The 19864-nt window shown below is 38.1% G+C and overlaps 1 protein-coding gene across 1 annotated transcript in view; it reads left to right on the top strand.

Annotated features, from left to right (window-relative positions):
* LOC145688000 (BBSome complex member BBS2-like) overlaps positions 1–19864 on the top strand; it is a 51098-nt gene that overhangs the window by 29598 nt on the left and 1636 nt on the right. Inside the window, exons 11-13 of the mRNA XM_081761659.1 lie at positions 693–905; positions 4017–4183; positions 11602–11750. Coding sequence (XP_081617785.1) covers positions 693–905; positions 4017–4183; positions 11602–11750 — 529 coding nt within the window. The remainder of the gene's footprint in view (positions 1–692; positions 906–4016; positions 4184–11601; positions 11751–19864) is intronic.

Here is a 19864-nt window from a genome sequence, read left to right as displayed (position 1 = left end):
CGGCGCAATCCTGTGAAATGGCCTCCTAGACCTCAACACTTTTTGTTCGTCCTTTATGAACACATGAAGACCATAAAATCATGTGAGAAGTAAATGTCGCTAAGAAATATATATTCAGATGTTATTACACGCGTTAACGTAGATGTGTTGATTCGTGTTCATCGTTAGTATTGGTGGTTGTTTAAATGTGTTAACTATAATAGCAAGTGTATGTATAGAGAATATTGTGTAAATAATTTATTAGGAATTTTATATCATTTCTGTGTGGAGATTTTTTTTTTCACATGATGTGACATTATTATTACTACTACTACTACTACTACTACTACTACTACTACTACTACTACTACTACTACTACTACTACTACTACTACTACTACTACTACTACTACTACTACTACTACTACTACTACTACTACTACTACTACTACTACTACTACTACTACTACTACTACTACTACTACTACTACTACTACTACTACTACTACTACTACTACTACTACTACTACTACTACTACTACTACTACTACTACTACTACTACTACTACTACTACTACTACTACTACTATTATTATTATTATTATTATTATTATTATTATTATTATTATTATTATTATTATTATTATTATTATTATTATTATTATTATTATTATTATTATTATTATTATTATTAATTGTGATTCCCTTTACAGATTGCGTTGTGGATCAATCAGAACTTCCTTTTGATGTCCGATTTGGAAGTCAGTTCTAATTTGAACATTACATTTTTATCTCTGAAAACCAATATGGAAGTAACAATTGCTATGGAACCTAATGGTCGCATTACTATAAGTACAGACGATATGGATTTAGCGGGTGATCTTATTCAGTCTCTTGCAGTGTTTCTCAATTTAGAAGATCTTCAGGTAAGAATACTGTTAAGTGGTAGCTCGATCAATAAAATCTACGGTAATGAGACAATCCTAAATTATTTTAAGGGTATGCTAAATCTGAATATCCCAAAATAGAAACAGGCTAGATGGCAATAATATTTTCAAACGGGATTCTTTGTGGTCAAATGGTTAGTATTAACGCCTGTAGTGGAGGAGACTCGGGTTATATTTCTGGTGGGAACTCAAGTGATTCGGCTTCCATATTAAGCTATACTTCCACGTCTTGTTTTGTTTTGTTTGTTTTAAAGCTTTTATGCTGAAAAGTGACATTAAAACCCGTGTATAATCGACTAAATACGTCTATGAGTATGTTGCCTCGCAGTCTATAATACCAAATATAGTAAACTTGAAGATGCTTTTATGTAGCCGAATGATAACGCGCGCGGCCTCGGCTTCTGTTCCGGGTGGGGCATAGAATTTTGGGTTAACCTACTATTATAAAGTAATTGTAGAGTAACAGGTATCAAATTCCAGTGTACTAAGTCAGAAATAACGAAGATGGGAGCCGATGTGCTTACCACACATCTCCCAACTAACACGGCTGTAGCTCTTCATGACCCATAATTGATTGGAGTTTTAGTCCGTTTTCTGTACCGAGACTATGTAAAGCGGAGTCCCTTTACAGCGGAGCTGCAGGAGGAAACCGAAATGAGTTGAGTTGAGTTGAGTTTAACGTCCCGTTCAGCAGCTAGGCTAGATAAGACGTAAACCTACTGGTTAACTTGGAATCCGAACCACATGAGCTCCCGCCGGGAACAAACCCGGCTCTCTCACGACATAGGCGCGTACGCTAACCGCTTAGCCACGAAGGAGCTCGAAGCCGAAATAAGTAGTTGGTTTGTTATCCAGAGCTTTGTATCCCCATATGGGGTCGAATTGGAACCACGCACGTTAGTTACTCTACCTTGAAGAACTTGTGAGCTGTAACGTCATGGAATTCGCTACAGTGAAAGAATCAAGGATCGCCATTGCTCGATATCATTAATTTATCGAGCTCTCTCCTGGCTATGTAATTAGCATACACGTCTCCCATAACCTAACATGCATAATCGTGGAACGTTAAACTGAAAGATTTCATTTCATTTTTTTCAAGAGTCAGCTATCCCTTGTGAATATTTTCGTAAGGAAAAATTTACACAACATTATACTGTTATTATTCAAATATTTATTTATGAAATATGAACAAAATTGCCAGAGTCGATTTTGAGAAAAATCATCCGAAAAGTCTAACCCCCAAGAGTCTTAACTATTACTACTGCTCAATTTTTCCAAGAGAAATTACGCACTACATAATGAGGTTGTTTTTGAAAAATTGATTTATGAAATATAAACAAAATCGTTAGAGTCATTTCTGAGAAAATAGCAATTTTCTGTTTTTACCCTCAAGTAAACTACCCTTATTTTTAGGGTTAGGAAGAAAATTTGAAAAACCCCTGTAAAAAATTGCATAAAGACCTTAAATGTGAAATTTGGTTGAGGTACGTTCAATGATATGCCTTTTAGACGAATTATATCAGAACGAACAGAGAGACAGATGTCGAGAAATAACTTTTTCGGTATACAGGTATATGGGCCATGAAACGTAAATCCATTGATATCTCGAATTCGATTTTTTTTTTCACGGCCACCATATTTTTTTCCCTTCATATATCGCTCGGAAGTAAAAAGAGTTGTTAATGACCTTTTGTTCCTAACATTTTCTCTAAAGTAGACCCATGGCATGGATGAAAAATGTCTTCTAACAACATAGTTTTGTTATTTCTTCTGATTTTTTTCTCCGGTGTGAATTCGAGTCCCGGTGGGAATTCATGTGTTTCAGATCCCACGTTCAGCTGTAGGTGTACATCTCGTCTAGCCTCAGCGCCGAAAAGGACGTTAAACTCGAAATCGAGCAACCAATCTTCTGATTTTCTCTTCGAAAAGAGCCTCGCATATGGTAAGGAGAAATCTAATTAAATATAGAGGGTGCCTCTCTTGGGTTCTCTTTATGGTATCTCGCTGTGTAGTAGATTGCTATCATAAACGAATTTTTTATTTCTACGTTTCATAGACATTCTTAGTCGCTTAGAAACTTTTTTTTTTTTTTATAAAGTTCTATTGTTTTTGTTAGTGCTGTAATGTATTTTGAGAAAGTAATCCCTAAACCAATTTTTTTTAAAAAAATGAAATGAAATCTTTGTTTTACGTCCCACGATTGTGCTGGCTAGGCTAGGAGATAATGATGATGAGAAATGAATGAAATGATAGAATGAAGAAAGTGGGAGGAAACGGAAGAACCCTGAGAAAAGCCACGCACACGGTGTTTGGCCACCACAAAGTTCACTTAGCGCGAGCTGGAATCGAACCGAGGACCCCATGCACCAGAGATGAACGCTCTACCACTAAGCCACCGCGGCCCTTTAAACCAAAATAAATTTTAAAAATTGTACGTAACACCACAACAGTTCAAATCTTCAGAACACTGAAATATTTATTTGAGAGACATAAATAGTCGATTTAGAAACTATCTTGATCGCATCTATAAGTGTTACTAACAAACTTCATTCAAGTTTTGAAATGAAAATGAAATGAAATCTTTGAGATTTATGTACCACGGTTATGCTGGCTAGGCTAAAGGAGACTGTGATGATGAGAAATGAAGAAAGTGGGAGAACTCCGAGGAAACCCACGCACACGGTGTTTGTCCACTACAAAGTTCAGTTAGCGCGAGCTGGGATCGAACCCGGGACCTATGCACCAGAGATGAACGCTCTGCCACCGAGCCACCGCGGCCCCTTCATTCAAGTTTTATGATAATACACGGAAGAAAAGATGTTATTTTTCTACTAAGCTAGTATTTGTGAATTTTACTAGCAATAATATTTTAATGGTAGCGAAGGTATGATGCATGTTTCTTCTGCAACTTTAAGAGACTTTGTTAGTGCATGTTATTATTATTTAAGATAATGCGAGAGAAGAAGAATACATTTATCTTTTACAGTATTGTAATTTTCAATGTACTTGGTTTCATCATCACGTTTGCCTCATACTGCACAAAGAATATTTGTATTGTTTTTCTCATTATAATCCGCTAATCTTGTACAGGTGAATGCCGACTTTCCAGATGACCAAGAGAAAGTAACGACATTACTACAGCAAGTAATAGACTTACAAGAAGTGCGCCTACGTTTAGCATCTGAAATGGCAGATCATTCAGGGCTTATTCGAAGTTTGGTAGTTCGAGCTGAAGATTCACGTTTAATGGAAGATATGTAAGCATCCTCTTATTATATATATAATTTACAGTAATGAGACAAAATAACAGTTCGTTGAGTGAGTTTTAAGGTAAATTTAATAGTAATTTTCATTCAGCTAGCGATGTCTATTGACTACTAGTAGATTCAAGTTGTAATTCAGTCAGGCATCAGAAATGACATTTCCTTCAACCCTATTCGTAATTTAATAGAAGATTGGGTCGTATTTTCTCTGGATTGTTTAACGTGAAGTTTGTGCTACTTGAATTCCATTCCTTAAACACGAAAGACAGCTTCCCTCACCGCTGCTGTAGTAGCTAGTGTGCGTGCCTTTCGTGCACGGGGTCCCGAGTTCGATTCCCAGTGGGGGAGCACGGAACACATTGCGGTGCTTCGGATTCCACAAACTTAGATCGACGTCTCGTATAGCATAGGTGTTAAAGACGGACACTAAACTTCAATAAACAAACCAAACGAAAGGAAGCTGAAGCTTTAGAATCAAACATAATAAATTAATACTTTTTAAAAAAGCAAAGTTACCAAAATAATACGTATTTTCTAGCCATATACACTGATGCACATTAAAATAACACCAGCAAAGAGACATATAATTAATTAGATATTTGCTGAATATGTAGAACATGGAATGACAGTGACGTAATTAGCGGAGTAGCTCTGCTGCGCATCATGTTCACCACTTACGCTCCTAGTAACAGCAACGAAGGAAATGATACAGAGCGATAGTTATGTATGGAAGTAGGTTTGCTTGAAGTTAATGAGGGCCCTGGCGGTTAAAATATGCCTTATGGGAAAATGTGGCACCTATGGCTACGAGTTTCCACTGTTGATCGCATGAGAATTGTTGTGTGTCGAGATTGAAATTATCTTTCCACAAAATTGTGAATGTGTTGTACCGAATACAACCACAGTGGTGTGAATATGGAATCGATACTTCAATGACGAATAAACATACTGACGTCAAGGATCTCAATGATCTTGTCACTCTGCCGACAAAGAGTACAGATATGTTTTGTGTAGGCTCTATGTCTATTGTTGCCATATCACGAACACCTGCACGTGAGTACGGGAATGTTAGGCAGCGACCAGAAATCGCATGTACGATGTTATCTGAAGTGTTGTGGCAGTTTTTCATGGCATTTGTTGCTGCGACGCCCTTTGCATACCGTCAGCATCTGGAGCTGGAAGTTGCCAGAAACGTCATACGTTGCATTGTATGTTCAAGAAATCCTGCTTCTCTCTGACCACTGACGTACTTGATAGCGTGTTTCCGTACAACATAGCTCTTCCATTGATAACTCCGTTCCATTTTTATTCCTTGATGTTTCTATTCTTTTTCTTCCTGTTTTAACCTCCGTCTCCAGGGGAGAGTCGAAAGCTTGGAAGTTTAAAGAAAATTACAGGAATCTGTAAGAAGAATGATAGTTAGAATTCCTGAGCGTGGTTCTGCATATTCTTTTTCAGTTTCAAGGAGTATACTTTCACGCAGGCTCCATATAAATTCAATCAGGATCTCATGCCAGTCTTTTGAGTTTACACCATGAAACTCCTCAATAGCTGATGGTGTTAATATCGTGGCTCAGTGGTAGAGCGTTCACCTCTGGTGCTTGGGGTCCCGGGTTCGATCCTAGCCCCCGCCAAGTGAACTTTGTGGTGGACAAACACCGTGCTCGTGGGTTTTCTCGGGGTTCTCCCGTTTCCTCCCACTTTCTTCATTCCACCATTTCACTCATCTCTCATCATCACCGTCTCCTTTAGCCTAACCGGCATAACCGTGGGACGTACAACTTAAAGATTTCATTTCATTTTTTTTTTCCTTTGTACTGATTTTACATAACTGAACTAGCTTTCCGGGTATCCCTAATTCCTGGAGTGCATTCCACATTTGCCTCCTATTTATCTTGTTGTATGCTGTTCTGAAGTCTATGAATAAGTGATCTTTTTTTTTTTTTCAAGTGTCTGTCGGATTGTGAATATTTGGTCCGTGGTTGATCGTCCTATTCTAAAGCCACCCTGATATTCTCCTACCAGTGCTTCGTAGTATGCTTCCAGTCTATTGCGTATGATGGTTGTAAATATTTTATATGCTGTTGTGAGTAATGTGATTGCTCTGTAGTTATCGCAGGATAGTTGGTCTCCTTTTTTATGTATGGGGTTTATTATCCATGTTTTCCATTCTTCAGGTATGTCTCTCGGGTCATTCAAAATTTTGCAGATCAGTTTGTGTAGAGCAATCACTATTTCCTCTCCTCCTTTCTTAAGTAGCTCTGCCGCTATTGTGTCAGTTCCCGGTGCTTTGTTGTTTTTAGATTTTTTTATTGCTTCTTTAACCTCTTGAAGTGTTGACGTCTCTGCATCTCTCTAGTTTCTTTGTTTTCGAAATTTGTCTGACCTGTTTCATCTTGTTCATCCGGTTCGTCGTGAAAAGTTCTTTCGTAGTATCTAGACCACCGGTTCAGTATCTCCTTCTTGGAGTTTAATATGCTATTGCCTTCATCCCTGATTGCAGTGCAGTATGGCTTAAACCCTCTTTTTAGTTGCTTAACTTCCTTGTAAAAGAACCTTGTTTCCCCTCTATATCGTACGTTCTCAAGTTCCGCTATTTTGCTCTCTATACTGGATTTTTTCTTTTGTCGGAGTAGTTTTTTGGCTTTTCTCCTGGCTTCATTGTAAATTTCTTGTCTTTCCCTTGTTCTGTGAGTTAGCATGTTGTTCCTAGCTACATTCCGTTCCTTTATTGCCATCTCGCACTCGCTGTCAAAACAGTCGTTCCGTTGAGGTTTGTTCCTTTCTCCGATTGTTTCTTCTGCTGCTCTAACTATGTTGTCTTTTATTGATGCCCATATATCGTTGAAATTTTGTTTTCCTGTCCATTGTATTTCCTCCATATACTGAGTGACTTTGCTCGCATATTAGTTGACTCTTTGTTCGTCCCTTAATTTATCTATGTCCCATTTCTTGACTTGGTGCATGTTGGGCTTCCGTTGTGTGCTTATTTTTGTGTAGATACGGGTTACTACCAAATAGTGATCGGAATCTATCTTAGCTCCCCTCCTTGTTTTCACGTCTTGTATATTGTAACTGTGTCTGCTGTCTACTACAACATGGTCAATCTGATTTTCGGTCTTCCCGTCCGGTGATCTCCATGTTACCTTGTGTATTCTTTTATGTGGGAACCATGTGCTAGATATAATCACGTTCTTGGAAGCTGCAAAGTCAATTAACCTTATGCCGTTGCCGTTTGTTGTTTCATGTGCGCTATATTTCTCTATCGCTGGGTAGAAACAGCTTTCTTTACCGATTTTTGCATTCATGTCACCAACAATTACTTTCATATCAGATTTCAGACATTCGTCATATGCTTTTTCCAGCTGGCTATAGAACTCGTCCTTGACTCTATCATCCTTTTCTTCGGTTGGTGCGTGGGCTGTGATAATGGTTATGTTGTATGGATTTCCTCTTACTCTGATTTTACATATCCTGTCGCTGACTGGCGTGAAGCTAATTATTTTACTACGTATTTGACCCCTGACTATGAATCCCGTTCCAAATTATTTCTTTTTGTTGTTTCCACTGAAATAGATGGTTTCCTTTTGTCTTTGGTGAATGCCTTTATTGTCCCATCTCATCTCTTGTATGCCACATATGTCTATGTTATATTTCTGAATTTCGTTTGTTAGTTCTTGCAGGGCCCCCGGTCTATGTAGTGTTCTAACATTCCACGTACCGAGTACCAGTTCTTTGTCCTTTTTTCGTTTCCGGTCCGTCTTCCCCTTGATCCGTCCATTCCGAGGCGATTCTTCCGGTCTTCTAACAGTAGTTTTTTTTTTTTTTTCGGGACCAGGTTGTCGGCCTGACGCCCAACCCCCAACCTGGAGGACCAGGCCCGACTTCTTCCGTCCCCTTACTTTCCACAGGGATTTTTTACCACAGAGGTTTTATACCCTGCCTCCGGTAAGGCTTAACAGCACCACCACTTGAAGGCGAAGTCGGACTTGGGTGAGAGAGGTGTGAGGCTTCATTTCAAAAACAGATCTGCCATTCGGTGCACTTCACCACCCGAGTGGGTGCCTCAAACAACTTAGGGATTCCATATATCCTGGCAAGTAATACCTATGTTCCTTTGGAGAATCCTCGACTCCTTATATCGCCGAAACTAGGGTGTTTTAAAACAACACAGACAAGGTTTGGGAGGTGATTCCTGACACCAAGACAAAAATTATAGACCAACCTGGGTGCACAAATGCTTGCTTTCGGAGTTATAGGCTGCCGAAAACATGGAAAATAATAATAATAATAATAATAATAATAATAATAATAATAATAATAATAATAATAATAATAATAATAATAATAATAATAATAATAAACTTTAAAGGTCCATAGCTCCAATACTATGGGACCTATCTTAGCGGGTCAAGACTTCACTTAGGAACTAGTATGTACTCTATCCAAATATCCATGTTTTAGAATCCTCAGGTACTTCCCCAACAGTTTTTATAGAGGTAGTTGGTGAGTACTGCGAATTATATGTCCGTAGCCAAACTGCCCCTATAAAAATTGTTGCATGAGTACCTTAGGATTCTGAAACATGTATTTTTGGATAAGGCACATATTAGTTCCTAAGTGAAGTCTTGGCCCGACTATGCTAGGTCACATAGTTTTGGAGCTATGGACCTTTAAACATAATTTTTTCATGTTTTCGGCAGCCTTTAACTCCGAAAGGAAGCATTTGTGCACCCAGGTTGGTCTATAATTTTTGTCTTATCTTGGTGTCAGGAATAACCTCTGAAACGTTGCGGTTGTTGATTTGAAACTCAGGTTTATAATGGTTACAAGATTGCTTACCTTTTAGGGTATTGTTATTAACAACAATAATAATTATAGTGTCCAGTAGCATATCACTGCAGTCTTGTAACTAAAAACTCTTACGTACATATATATATAAAGATGCTTTAAAAACATCTGATTCTTACATCTTAATTTTATAATACAATAAACGTAATGATAATCAATATTTCTTAGTAATTCGTTTCTTGCTTTTTCTCGTTTTGTATACAGGCGAAAGTAAGCTGCTTTGTTTTCAAAAGGCATCAAGAGTTCCACAAATACTGAATTTCAATAAAACAAACATACAGTACATTGTTCACATAATGTTCTTCACAATACTAATCATGCTAACAAAATGGTCTACAAACCTCTACTAAATTAATGGATAAATTGCGACAAGAAATCTAGAGGATGTATTCTCTTCATCCTCTTCCTAATAATGAATAAAAACAATTAATTGAATACATTAAAATAGGAACTGAGCAAAGGTTCCTCTACGGAGAAAGTGCATAGGTGGAGTCCCAACAAAATGTTCGTACTGGCTTCCAGTTTAGTCGACCTTCAGTGACAGATAAATTTATTGGGATTATTTCGTTGTGGGAGAACAATCTTTTCAGGGGGGGAAAAAAATTGGTTAGTTCAGAGCCTTTATGGTTTATATTACCGTGCGAAAAAGGAATGAAAAAAGGGAGACGCGAGAACGTGCCATATAGCAAAATATACAAAAGGGCCCAAATATTTCTAGTCTCTGAATACAATTAACTGACTACAGGAAGGAACAAAGATTCGCAACTCTTTCTCTAGGAAGAAAAACAAAAGGAAAAAAATAATGATGACCAATTTTCAATAAAACTGTATATATTTACAATTTGGTATTTTCGAAGTTTCTCGTTAACCTCTTTTACGACATAAGAGGAAATACTCTTTTTTTCATTAAAAAATGTGACACTACGCCGTACCGTTGCGTATCGCCAGAAATAAAACTATATATATATATATATATATATATATATATATATATATAGTGCTAATGAACTATACCGACATATTGTAAGAGGTGATTCCTCACATCAAAATACGAGAAAAAAAGTTCATATGAACCTGTGGCGAAAAGTGCATAGTTTCAGAGCTAGGGCTGTCCAAAATCGCGAAATGCTAAATTTCAATAGGTTCTATTTCGAATTCCAGAAAGTGTGGATGGTAGTTCTTCTCAGCGTAAAGGAAGCCACGCATACACAATCCAAAGGTGCATATATCATCAATTGTCAATAGGTGTAGAGGGTATTCCCTACAGTGTGTAATTATCAGATACGCTCTCAATAGAGTTTTTAGTTGTACCTGACGTCAAGAAGGGCCCAAATTAGGCACGAGGTAAGCCTTGACAACAATGAACATCCAGTGCTTCGGAAGTGTTAGGAACCAGCAGCTCCATGTTTTTTGTGTTAGGAATTACGTGTGATAATGTATATTTCGTCACGGTATATTTCACGTTTTCTTCACTTATAAGCGTGAAAGAAACATCGCAGGATTCGTTTTTCCGAGTACGAGAGACCGTGCTGCTGACGATCCATAACACTTCCGACATCGCGACTTCCGTGTTCACTGCTATCAAGGCTTATCGTTTGCCTACTTTGGACCAATCATAAGATCAGCGCATTTCTCAAAATTCGGTTGATGGCATGTCTGGGCACTTCATCCTGCAGGGAATACTGTGTACACCCATTGAACATTAATGAAATATGCATTTTTGGATTGCGTATGCGTGACTTCCTTTACGCTGATAAGAACTACCATCCACAGTTTCCAGAATTCGAAATAGAACCTATTGAAATTTAGCTTTTTTGCGACCTTAGCTCTGAAACTATGCACCTTTCGCCATAGGTTCATATGAACTTTTTCTCTTATTTTGATGTGAGGAATCACCTCTGACAGTTTTTCGGTATAGTTCATTAACACCCTGTATATGTTCATGCATATTTCCTAGGCCGACTTATTTTATAATAAAGTATCTAACTAAACTACTGGGCATACGAAAAAGTAGAAAAAATAAATTTTTGTCCGGGAAATAGGTAAATCTTTGTCAGGAAAAGTAAGGGAAAACAGTTTACAAAAATCTATGGGAACTCTGTTGTAGATCTTATGTAAACGTATACAGCTTGAGGGACATTCTCGGTCATTTTCTAAACACGTAGACTTCTTAGAGTAGAATTTGGTGATCTTAGAGTAGCGCCGACGATACCTACAGTCTTCTTCGAAGAAACATGATCAGTCATTTAAAAGGCCAGTTTAGTCTTTTGGCTTGAAATAAAAATCTTAGAGAGTCAAAGAAGTTCCATATTCGAATTACTTTCGCCTTAACAATAAAATTACAGGGCTTTAAAAAAAAAATAAATAAATAAAATGAGTGGCCAAGATTTTTTGAACAAGATTGTATCTTAACCCATGCATATTTTTCTTGTCGAATTGAATCAATGAGTTGGGAAGAACGGTAGATTTTTGATTACCACAAAATACAGGATTTTACTTGGATCGCAAGTTTTTGTGTTTAAACGTTACAATGTATTAACTTTCTCTCTCTCTCTCTTTAGGAGAAATATGAGGAAATGGTACATGCAGCTGTATGAAATCAATAAGGATTTAATTACCAGCTACAAAATAAGGTGTACCAATCATCAGGAATTGTTAGACTCCTTGAAGAAGGTCAATCAAATTATTCAGAAGGCAGCTCGACTACGAGGTATTCCCGTAGTTTTAGATTTTAATTTGTTTTACGTATAACTTAAAAACATTGTTACTTAAGTAATGTTTAATATGTTGGCTTGTGAAGAAACAAAACCATATTTTTTTTTTTTTTTTCAGTGGCACAATAGCTCAATCTAAGCCTAAAATACGTTAATGCAACTGCACCGGTAGAAGCTTCATGCACATATTAAACCTGTAATTTATTATATTAATAACCCGAAACTCCATAAGGAAACACCAAATCTTTGCTAAATGTTTAGGATGCAGATGAAACATTGATCCCTTTTCGTTTTCTACAATACACGTAGATTGTTTTCGAAAAGCAACATTGTGAAAATTTTTCTCAAATAATAATACAAGTTATCAAAAGATAACCAAAATAATAAGTATTTTGAATGATTCTTCGCTGGCATTAATTTCTTTTTCCTGCGTTGTTCAAACAGTTGACGAAGATCACAACAGATAGCATTACTTGCATTTGATTTCAAGGAGAAGGGGATCTTAATTTTTGACTTGAGAATCTATCCTGAAGTTAAAAGAAAAACGAAACCCGCTAATGGTTCAAGGGGAGGAAGATATTCTGCTGCTTTAGGTAGAAAAAGAAGGCGGAAGAAAGAAAAATGAACCTGGACCAAACATGGTTCACAAACATTCTTGTGTACACTAGAGTACTATATTCTACCAGGCTTTACCTATTAGTAATAATAGCCACGAATTCAGGCAAACAATCCTGTAAAAAAACTATGTTATTTCATATTTATAATTCAAGCTTTGCCATCTAGATGACAAAGTGCATGCTCATTGTAATCAAGAGCCAGTTAAATTAAAGGGTGAAAGGAAAGCGTACCTCAAAGTCTTCAAATGTTGACAATTTTGTATGGGTTTCTGACAACGCAAATTCGAAATAGAAACTTCCTTTGGAGATGGTGATTATCCGCCGTACGACTCTTATTAATAATTTCTTGGTTGTGATTCCGTAAGTTGTTTGTATTAAACTCTAACTCAATCTATTTTCCGTGTTATTGACTGGTATTGTAGAGGTCTCTAAACTTCGGATACTTTTTGAGAGTTACATATCTTTTCATATTTCAAGATTTCTTAAGTATTACAAGTAATATGTGCGTAAATGAGTATGTGTCACCGTCAAGACAAGACAGACACTAGTACAATCTGCTAGTTATTAGTACAGGATGGAGCAGAGGAAACGCATGTTTTTTAAACCGCTAGTACTCGGTGACGAATAGGGTTATTGATTTGAAAGCGACCGTTACCAGACAGCTCAGACAATGCAGTTTTAGTCTCTATAGAGCGTTGAGCATCGTGTGTTCGCGGTCGAGCAATTCTTTAGAAACAATGATTCTGTAGTCACGGTTCAACGTCTTTTCCGTCGAAAGTTTAATGTCGAACGTCGAGATAAGAGTCCCAAATGGAAACACTATACTCCGATGGGTTGCAGCGTTCAGAAGTACTGGATCTGTGATGAAAAAGAAACCACCTGGTCTTCCCCGTTCAGTTCGGACTCCGAAAAACGTAGACAGAGTGAAAAGGGCAGTTCTTGCTAGTCCAAAACGATCCGTTAGGCGACAGGCTGTATTGCTGGGTATGTCACATCGTTCGCTTCATCGCATCTTGCATGATGATCTTAAATTTCACCCGTACAAAATAATGATTGCCCAGCAGCTAAGTGAAACGCACTTTGTACAGCGCAGATAATTTTGTGGCATAATAGACGCTATTTTTACGGAAGATGCAGATGTTCCAGTGATGAAGCAGATGTTTGTATGGACGGTTATGATAATGTACAGAACTGCTCTATGCTCCAACGCTCCATAGCGACTGAAACTGCAATTGTCAGAGCTGTCTGCTAACGGTCGCTCGAAATCAATACTCGTAATCGTCGCCGAGTACTAGTGGTTTAAAAAACATGCATTTCCTCTGGTCCACCCTGTACTTTACCCGTTTATATACAGCGTGAGGCAGCTAAAAGTACCACCTGAAATAGCGAAGAAACTAGAAACACTAGCGATGTAAAGTTTGCGAGAAACAATAATAGCAGTAGGGACTCGTAAAATGGAGGTATGGGGTGGTTCGAAAAAGAGCGACAAATGAGGCATCTGGTGCAAAGTTATATTTTGTTAAATGGAACGATATACATGAACATGCATAATATAAAAAAGCACACGCAGAGAAACACAACGCCGTTGATCCCATGTGTGTACTGCACATAGGAACGAAGATATGGCCATGTGAATAGTTGTAAATAAAATAACAAGTGGCCCACTTGACCGTCAGTACCACGGCATGTAACACGTCTCAGGTTTCTGTCAGAACTGTCTTGACGCAGAGTAAGTTTTGATGCCTGTATCGCAGCTGACGGCCACCATTTTGTACATACATTTTGACAGGTTTTCGCTTATTACACAGTGGTTCTGCGACATACTGTAATAGCCATTGTCATTATGCTGTAACACTGTCACATAAATCGTGCTGACGATGTCTCCTCTATTTTTTCTTCCCTGTTATCAAACCCTTTCTTCATCTTGTCCGATTTGTTCTGACAGTTCATACATACATGCCGTGGTACTGACGGTCAAGTGGACTACTTGTTATTTTGTTTACACCTATTCACATGGACATATCTTTGTTCCTGTGTGCAGTACACACACAGAAACAACGGCGTTGTGCTTCTCTTCATGTGCTCTTTTATATTATGCATGTTAATGTATATCGTTCCATTTAACAAAATATAACTTTGCTCCAGATGCTCCATTTGTCGCTCCTTTTCGAACCACCCCCATACAGCCATTTTACGAGCCCCTACTGCTATTATTGTCTCTCGCAAACCTTACATCGCTAGTGTTTCTAGTTTCTTCGCTATTTTAGGTTGTACGTTTAGCTGCTTCATGCTGTATATATATATATATATAGGGTGTCTCAAAAGTCCCCTACCACCCCTATTAAAATCCAAATGGATGTACTTTCAGCGAATTTGATGAGGTAGGTGAACTTGAGGGTTAGGGGGACACTTTCTGGCGTAGGGTACGCGAACGGCCGCCATCTTGAATTTAACTTTTTTTTTTATTACAAACGCTACGTGGGTCATGTGATACATGACCATAGGCTAGAATTTCACCAGAAAACCGAATCTGAAGTCAAAATGCATTTATCTTTGTGCGGTAAACAGTTATCCACAATTGAAGTTGTGAATTTGACTGCGTTTCTTTTGTGTTGCAGGTTGTGAATCATGCCGTTAACGAGGGACGAACGCATCCAGATCATCAACTTACCGGGCGAGAGGAGTGCCCGCGCAGTGGCTGCCGATTTCAATGCGCGTCATCCACAACGAGCACCTGTATCGCATGTTGCAGTGGCACGGTTATTGACCAAATTCGAGGAAACGGGAAGTTGTGGATAGACCCCGTAGTGGACGGCCAAGGACAGCCTCGGACGAAGAAACAGCTACTGCCGTGCTGGTCTCCTTCTCGAAGTCGCCGCAGCAAAGCACACGTCGTTTAGCAATGCAGTGTGCCGTGAGTCACAGTTCAGTGCACAGGGTGCTCCAAAGGTATAAGTGGCATCCATATAAGATGCAATTGCAGCATCATTTGTCGGAGGACGATCCCGATCGTCGCGTCCAGTTTTGCGAGTGAGCTATTGAGCAATTGAGGGTAAATCCGCAGTTCGCTATGCAGATACTTTTTTCGGATGAAGCCCATTTCTACGTAAATGGTGAGGTCAATAGGCAAAACATGCGCTATTGGTCCCGCGACAACCCCGCTTGGACAGATCCCTCGAAAATGACCGGTGCAGGGAAAACTATGGTAGGGGCAGGCATATGGGGAACAAAAATCGTCGGTCCGTTTTTCATTCCAGGAACGTTAAATGCAGACCGATACCTTGCGTTGTTGCAGGAAAACATAATGCCGGCTCTGATGTCCGAGGATGGTACCTTCCCCAGGTTCTTCTAACAAGATGGTGCACCTCCCCATTATGGCATCCAGGTGCATCAGTTCCTGGATGAACAATTCCCTGGGACGTGGATTGGTCGACGTGGACCAGTGGAATGGCCTGCCCGATCACCAGACTTAACCCCCCTTGACTTCTACCTGTGGGGACATGTGAAGGCTATGGTGTATGCTGTGAAAATTCGTGATTTTCGCCATCTGGAATAACGTATCATGGCTGCCTGTGAACAAATATCCCAGAAACCTTAATACGTGTCCATAGCAATTGGGAGAAGCGTCTGAACACGTGCATTGCCCAGCACGGACAATATGTTGTGCACATTATGTAATACGAAAGTCACACCTGCAATTGTGGATAACTGTTTACCACATAAAGATAAATGCATTTTAACTACAGATTCGGTTTTCTGGTGAAATTCTAGCCTATGGTCATGTATCACATGACCCACGTAGCGTTTGTAATAAAAAAAGTTAAATTCAAGATGGCGGCCGTCCGCATACCCTACGCCAGAAAGTGTCCCCCTAACCCTCAAGTCCACCTACCACATCAAATTCGCTGAAAGTACATCCATTTGAATTTTAATAGGGGTGGTAAGGGACTTTTGAGACACCCTGTATATATATATTAACCGACTTCAATGTACAAATGTTCACGCATAACCTCGACACAGGTACCGATTCTGTTCTGATTTGAAAGAGTATTTGGCCATCTTATTGTAACAATTAAATCCCGCTCTTTTTTCTTCCTTTATAAGGAAAACATAAAAAAAAAAGCTTAAATATGTCTTTAAATATCGTAAATTAAAAGCCTAAATACAAATTTTCATGTCTCTAACCTTATGAGGTTTCGAGATATGGCCATCTTATTCGAACAACTGCAATTCATCATTTCATTGTAGCGTGCGATCTCCAACTTCGAAACTAAAGTTGTCTGGTTGACGCTACCACGTTTAAGGATTAAGAACTTCGGAAAAGAGGTTAGAGAAGAAATAACTTTAGCGCAATAACACATATGTACCCGAATACAGGGATTTTCAAAGTTGAGGAACAAGGTCTTTTGAGCACTGGCTTCCCGTTCACTTTAACAAATAAACAAACGTAATAAGGTTAATGAAATATTTGCGTAGTAAGTAAAATTTTCAAATGTTGGAGACATTTTATTTAACACAATTGTATCTATAAAATTAACCATGCCTCGTTTACTAAAGCACGGTAGAACCAGTCAAAAAGCACTCATGTGTAGTGCGAAGGAATCATAGGTTCAATCTCAGGCTCATGCATGCTCAGGAAGGCGAAAAACTGGTACAAATTATACACAACTGAAGTATACCAGAAATGTATTCTTTAAACTGCATAGGAAATCTGAAGTTCAAAGTTAATTTCTGGCAAACATACTGTAACTTTGTACATTATCATTAATGCTACTATAATTATAAGGCAACATACTTAAAATCCTGCCTTTTAAGATATATTCTTTCTAGGGAAGGGGGTGGCAAAATGACTGAGGCCGACCCTGTGTATGCTTATGGTGCATAAGACTGTGTCCATAATCTTTTGTTTCATTCCATTCAGATAACTCACTTCCATTTATCACCTGGTTTAGTTACTGAACATAACCTTGAGACAATACTAGTACTTTCATTTCTCTCAAGTATTTTCAAGGTACAGGAAACTAAGTTACGCTCAAATATGTCTGAAATATGGGTTCAATAAAATATATGAAGTGATTGGTGGATTGAAATGTAGCGTCCCAAGGCTATAGGAGATGGGACCTTTTTTTTTTTAATTTTAACGTCCCATGCTTACCGTATTTGTGCGAATATAGGCCGCACTTTTTTACCTAAATTTTGGCTGAAAAATCATGGTGCGACTTATAATCGAGATTTTTCCCTGACACGGGAAGGTCCCACAAGTTGTCGCTCAAACCTGATTGCCACATAGCACATCTAATAGAGCATCATAAGAAATGAAAATGAGCAAAATTTAAGGTGCTATGCACCAGATGGATAGGAGCTACGGAACTTCATAATTTGCATATCCAAAAAATTATATCATGGAATTATGTACGTTTAAAGTAAATATCTTGAAAACCGTTAAAGCAATCAAAGTTGCACAATATGAGAACAAAATACTTCCAGTGTTAACAGTAAACAGTGTTGCCATACGTGAAACAATGTTACAAACTCAGCATAAAAATGTTTTGTTTGAAATAGCACCATACACAAGTGTGTACAGATTTAAAATGCACTATTATCACTAAACATAACAGTGAAATGTAATGCTACAGTGTTGCACACTATTAGAGCTACGTGTGCTGAAAATGTACAATGGAGAAGTCTGATATGCAGCAACAGATGGTAATAAAGGAGTATGGGTCTCATACTACGAATTTAGTTCAAATGCATAACACCGATAGTATAACATAAAAAAATGTCAGTAGTGATGCATTTGGAAAAGAAAAAAGAAACGAAATTGGGTGAGGTTATTTTTATGTCGTGTGTCAGCTCCGAAGCTATAGCCTATACGACGGAACCTATAGCGTAAAGTGGGATCCTATGAACCATTATGAAAGATAACAATGAAATTTAAGGTGAAAAGTACAACAAAAACATGTCCGAAGCGGAATTGGAACCCGCAATCCCTAATATATCGGTTTTTTAGCCCTCTAGACCACACGGCTATCCGGGCCGACTAAAAACGAAATGAAGTAGTAATAAAATAATTGTATTTCCAATGTGAATATAGTAATATCATAGTGTACAAACATAATCATATGGTATGTAGGAGAGGAAGTAAAAGAATACTGTGTGTCACTTAACACGAAAAACATAAACCAAGAAAGTACTCTTCCAAATGTAAGATAATCTGGAGAACTAGTTTACAGAATTAGAAAACACGTGTTTCTTTCCTCGTGCGTACCATTTTGTTTTCGCGAGTTGTCTGCTTATTCACCGGGGCTACAGAATTATAATGCAAAACCCTCACTTTTTTTCTAATGCATTCCTTTATTACCATCTGTCGCCACATATCAGACTTCTCCATTGAACACTTTCAGCACACGTAGCTCCAATAGTGTGCAACACTGTACCACTACACTTCACGGTTATGTTTAGTAATAATAATGCATTTTAAATCAGTGTACATTTGTATATGGTGCTATTTCAAACAATATATTTTTATGCTGAGTTGGCAACACTGTTTATGGTTTTCGATAGGGCATTTTGTTCTTATTATGTTGTGCCACTTTTGTTTTAATTTCTTCAACGGTTTTCAAGATATTTACTTTAAATGTACATAATTCCATGATAATTTTTTGGATATTCAAATTTTGAAGCCCTGTAGCTCCTATCCTTCTGGTCCATAACATCTTAAATTTTGCTCATATTCATTTCTCATGATGCTCTATCAGATGTGCCATATGACAATCAGATTTGAGCGACAACTTGTGGGACCTTTCCGTGTGAGATCATAAATCGTCAATTTCAAAATAACATGTGCACGTATTTTGCAAGTTGAAATTAATACCATTACAAGTTACTGCAGTTACGTTTGAAAACCATCAAAGACTTAAGAAGAAAATAACAGAAAAACATACCTTGTATGCAAAAATTGCCACTCTCATTGGGTACCGGTAACACCTTACATCGGCACAAAAAGCACTTGTACACACAACAGTTTTATTAACAGGAATACGTATCTTTGTTATACAGTATATACGAAACATTTATATACAGTAACTGTTCTTGAAGAGAGAGAGAGAGAAAAAAAGAAATTTTGCTTCGCAAAACTATCTGTCTGTACCCATCCAAATCACGCAAAATCACTTCCCACCATTTCAGCATCATCAGCTCCTGATTCTTCAGCCTTGCTAGACGATCCAGAATGCTGGTCAGTCACTATCACAAAGAAGGTCACCTTCATGAATCACTCTTAGTTGTGAGAGTTAAAAGAGGAGAGGGAGAGAGAGACATTTCAAAGTACTGTCTAATTGAACTTTCTCGTAAATTTAGTACCGCAGCCTACATTCGAGATCTACTTTTTCCTATAATCTCGTGTCTAAAGTTTAGTTCCGGCCTATATTCGCGCAAATATGGTATGATGATTATTGAAAGTGAATGATTGTGTAATTGCTTTCTGTGCTCTG

This window comes from Thermobia domestica, chromosome 6, assembly GCF_964235325.1.
Source record: "Thermobia domestica chromosome 6, izTheDome1.hap1.1, whole genome shotgun sequence".
Classification (NCBI taxonomy): Eukaryota; Metazoa; Arthropoda; class Insecta; order Zygentoma; family Lepismatidae; genus Thermobia; species Thermobia domestica.
Note: the sequence above shows the minus strand (reverse complement) of the source record. Positions and strands in the feature narration are given on the sequence as shown.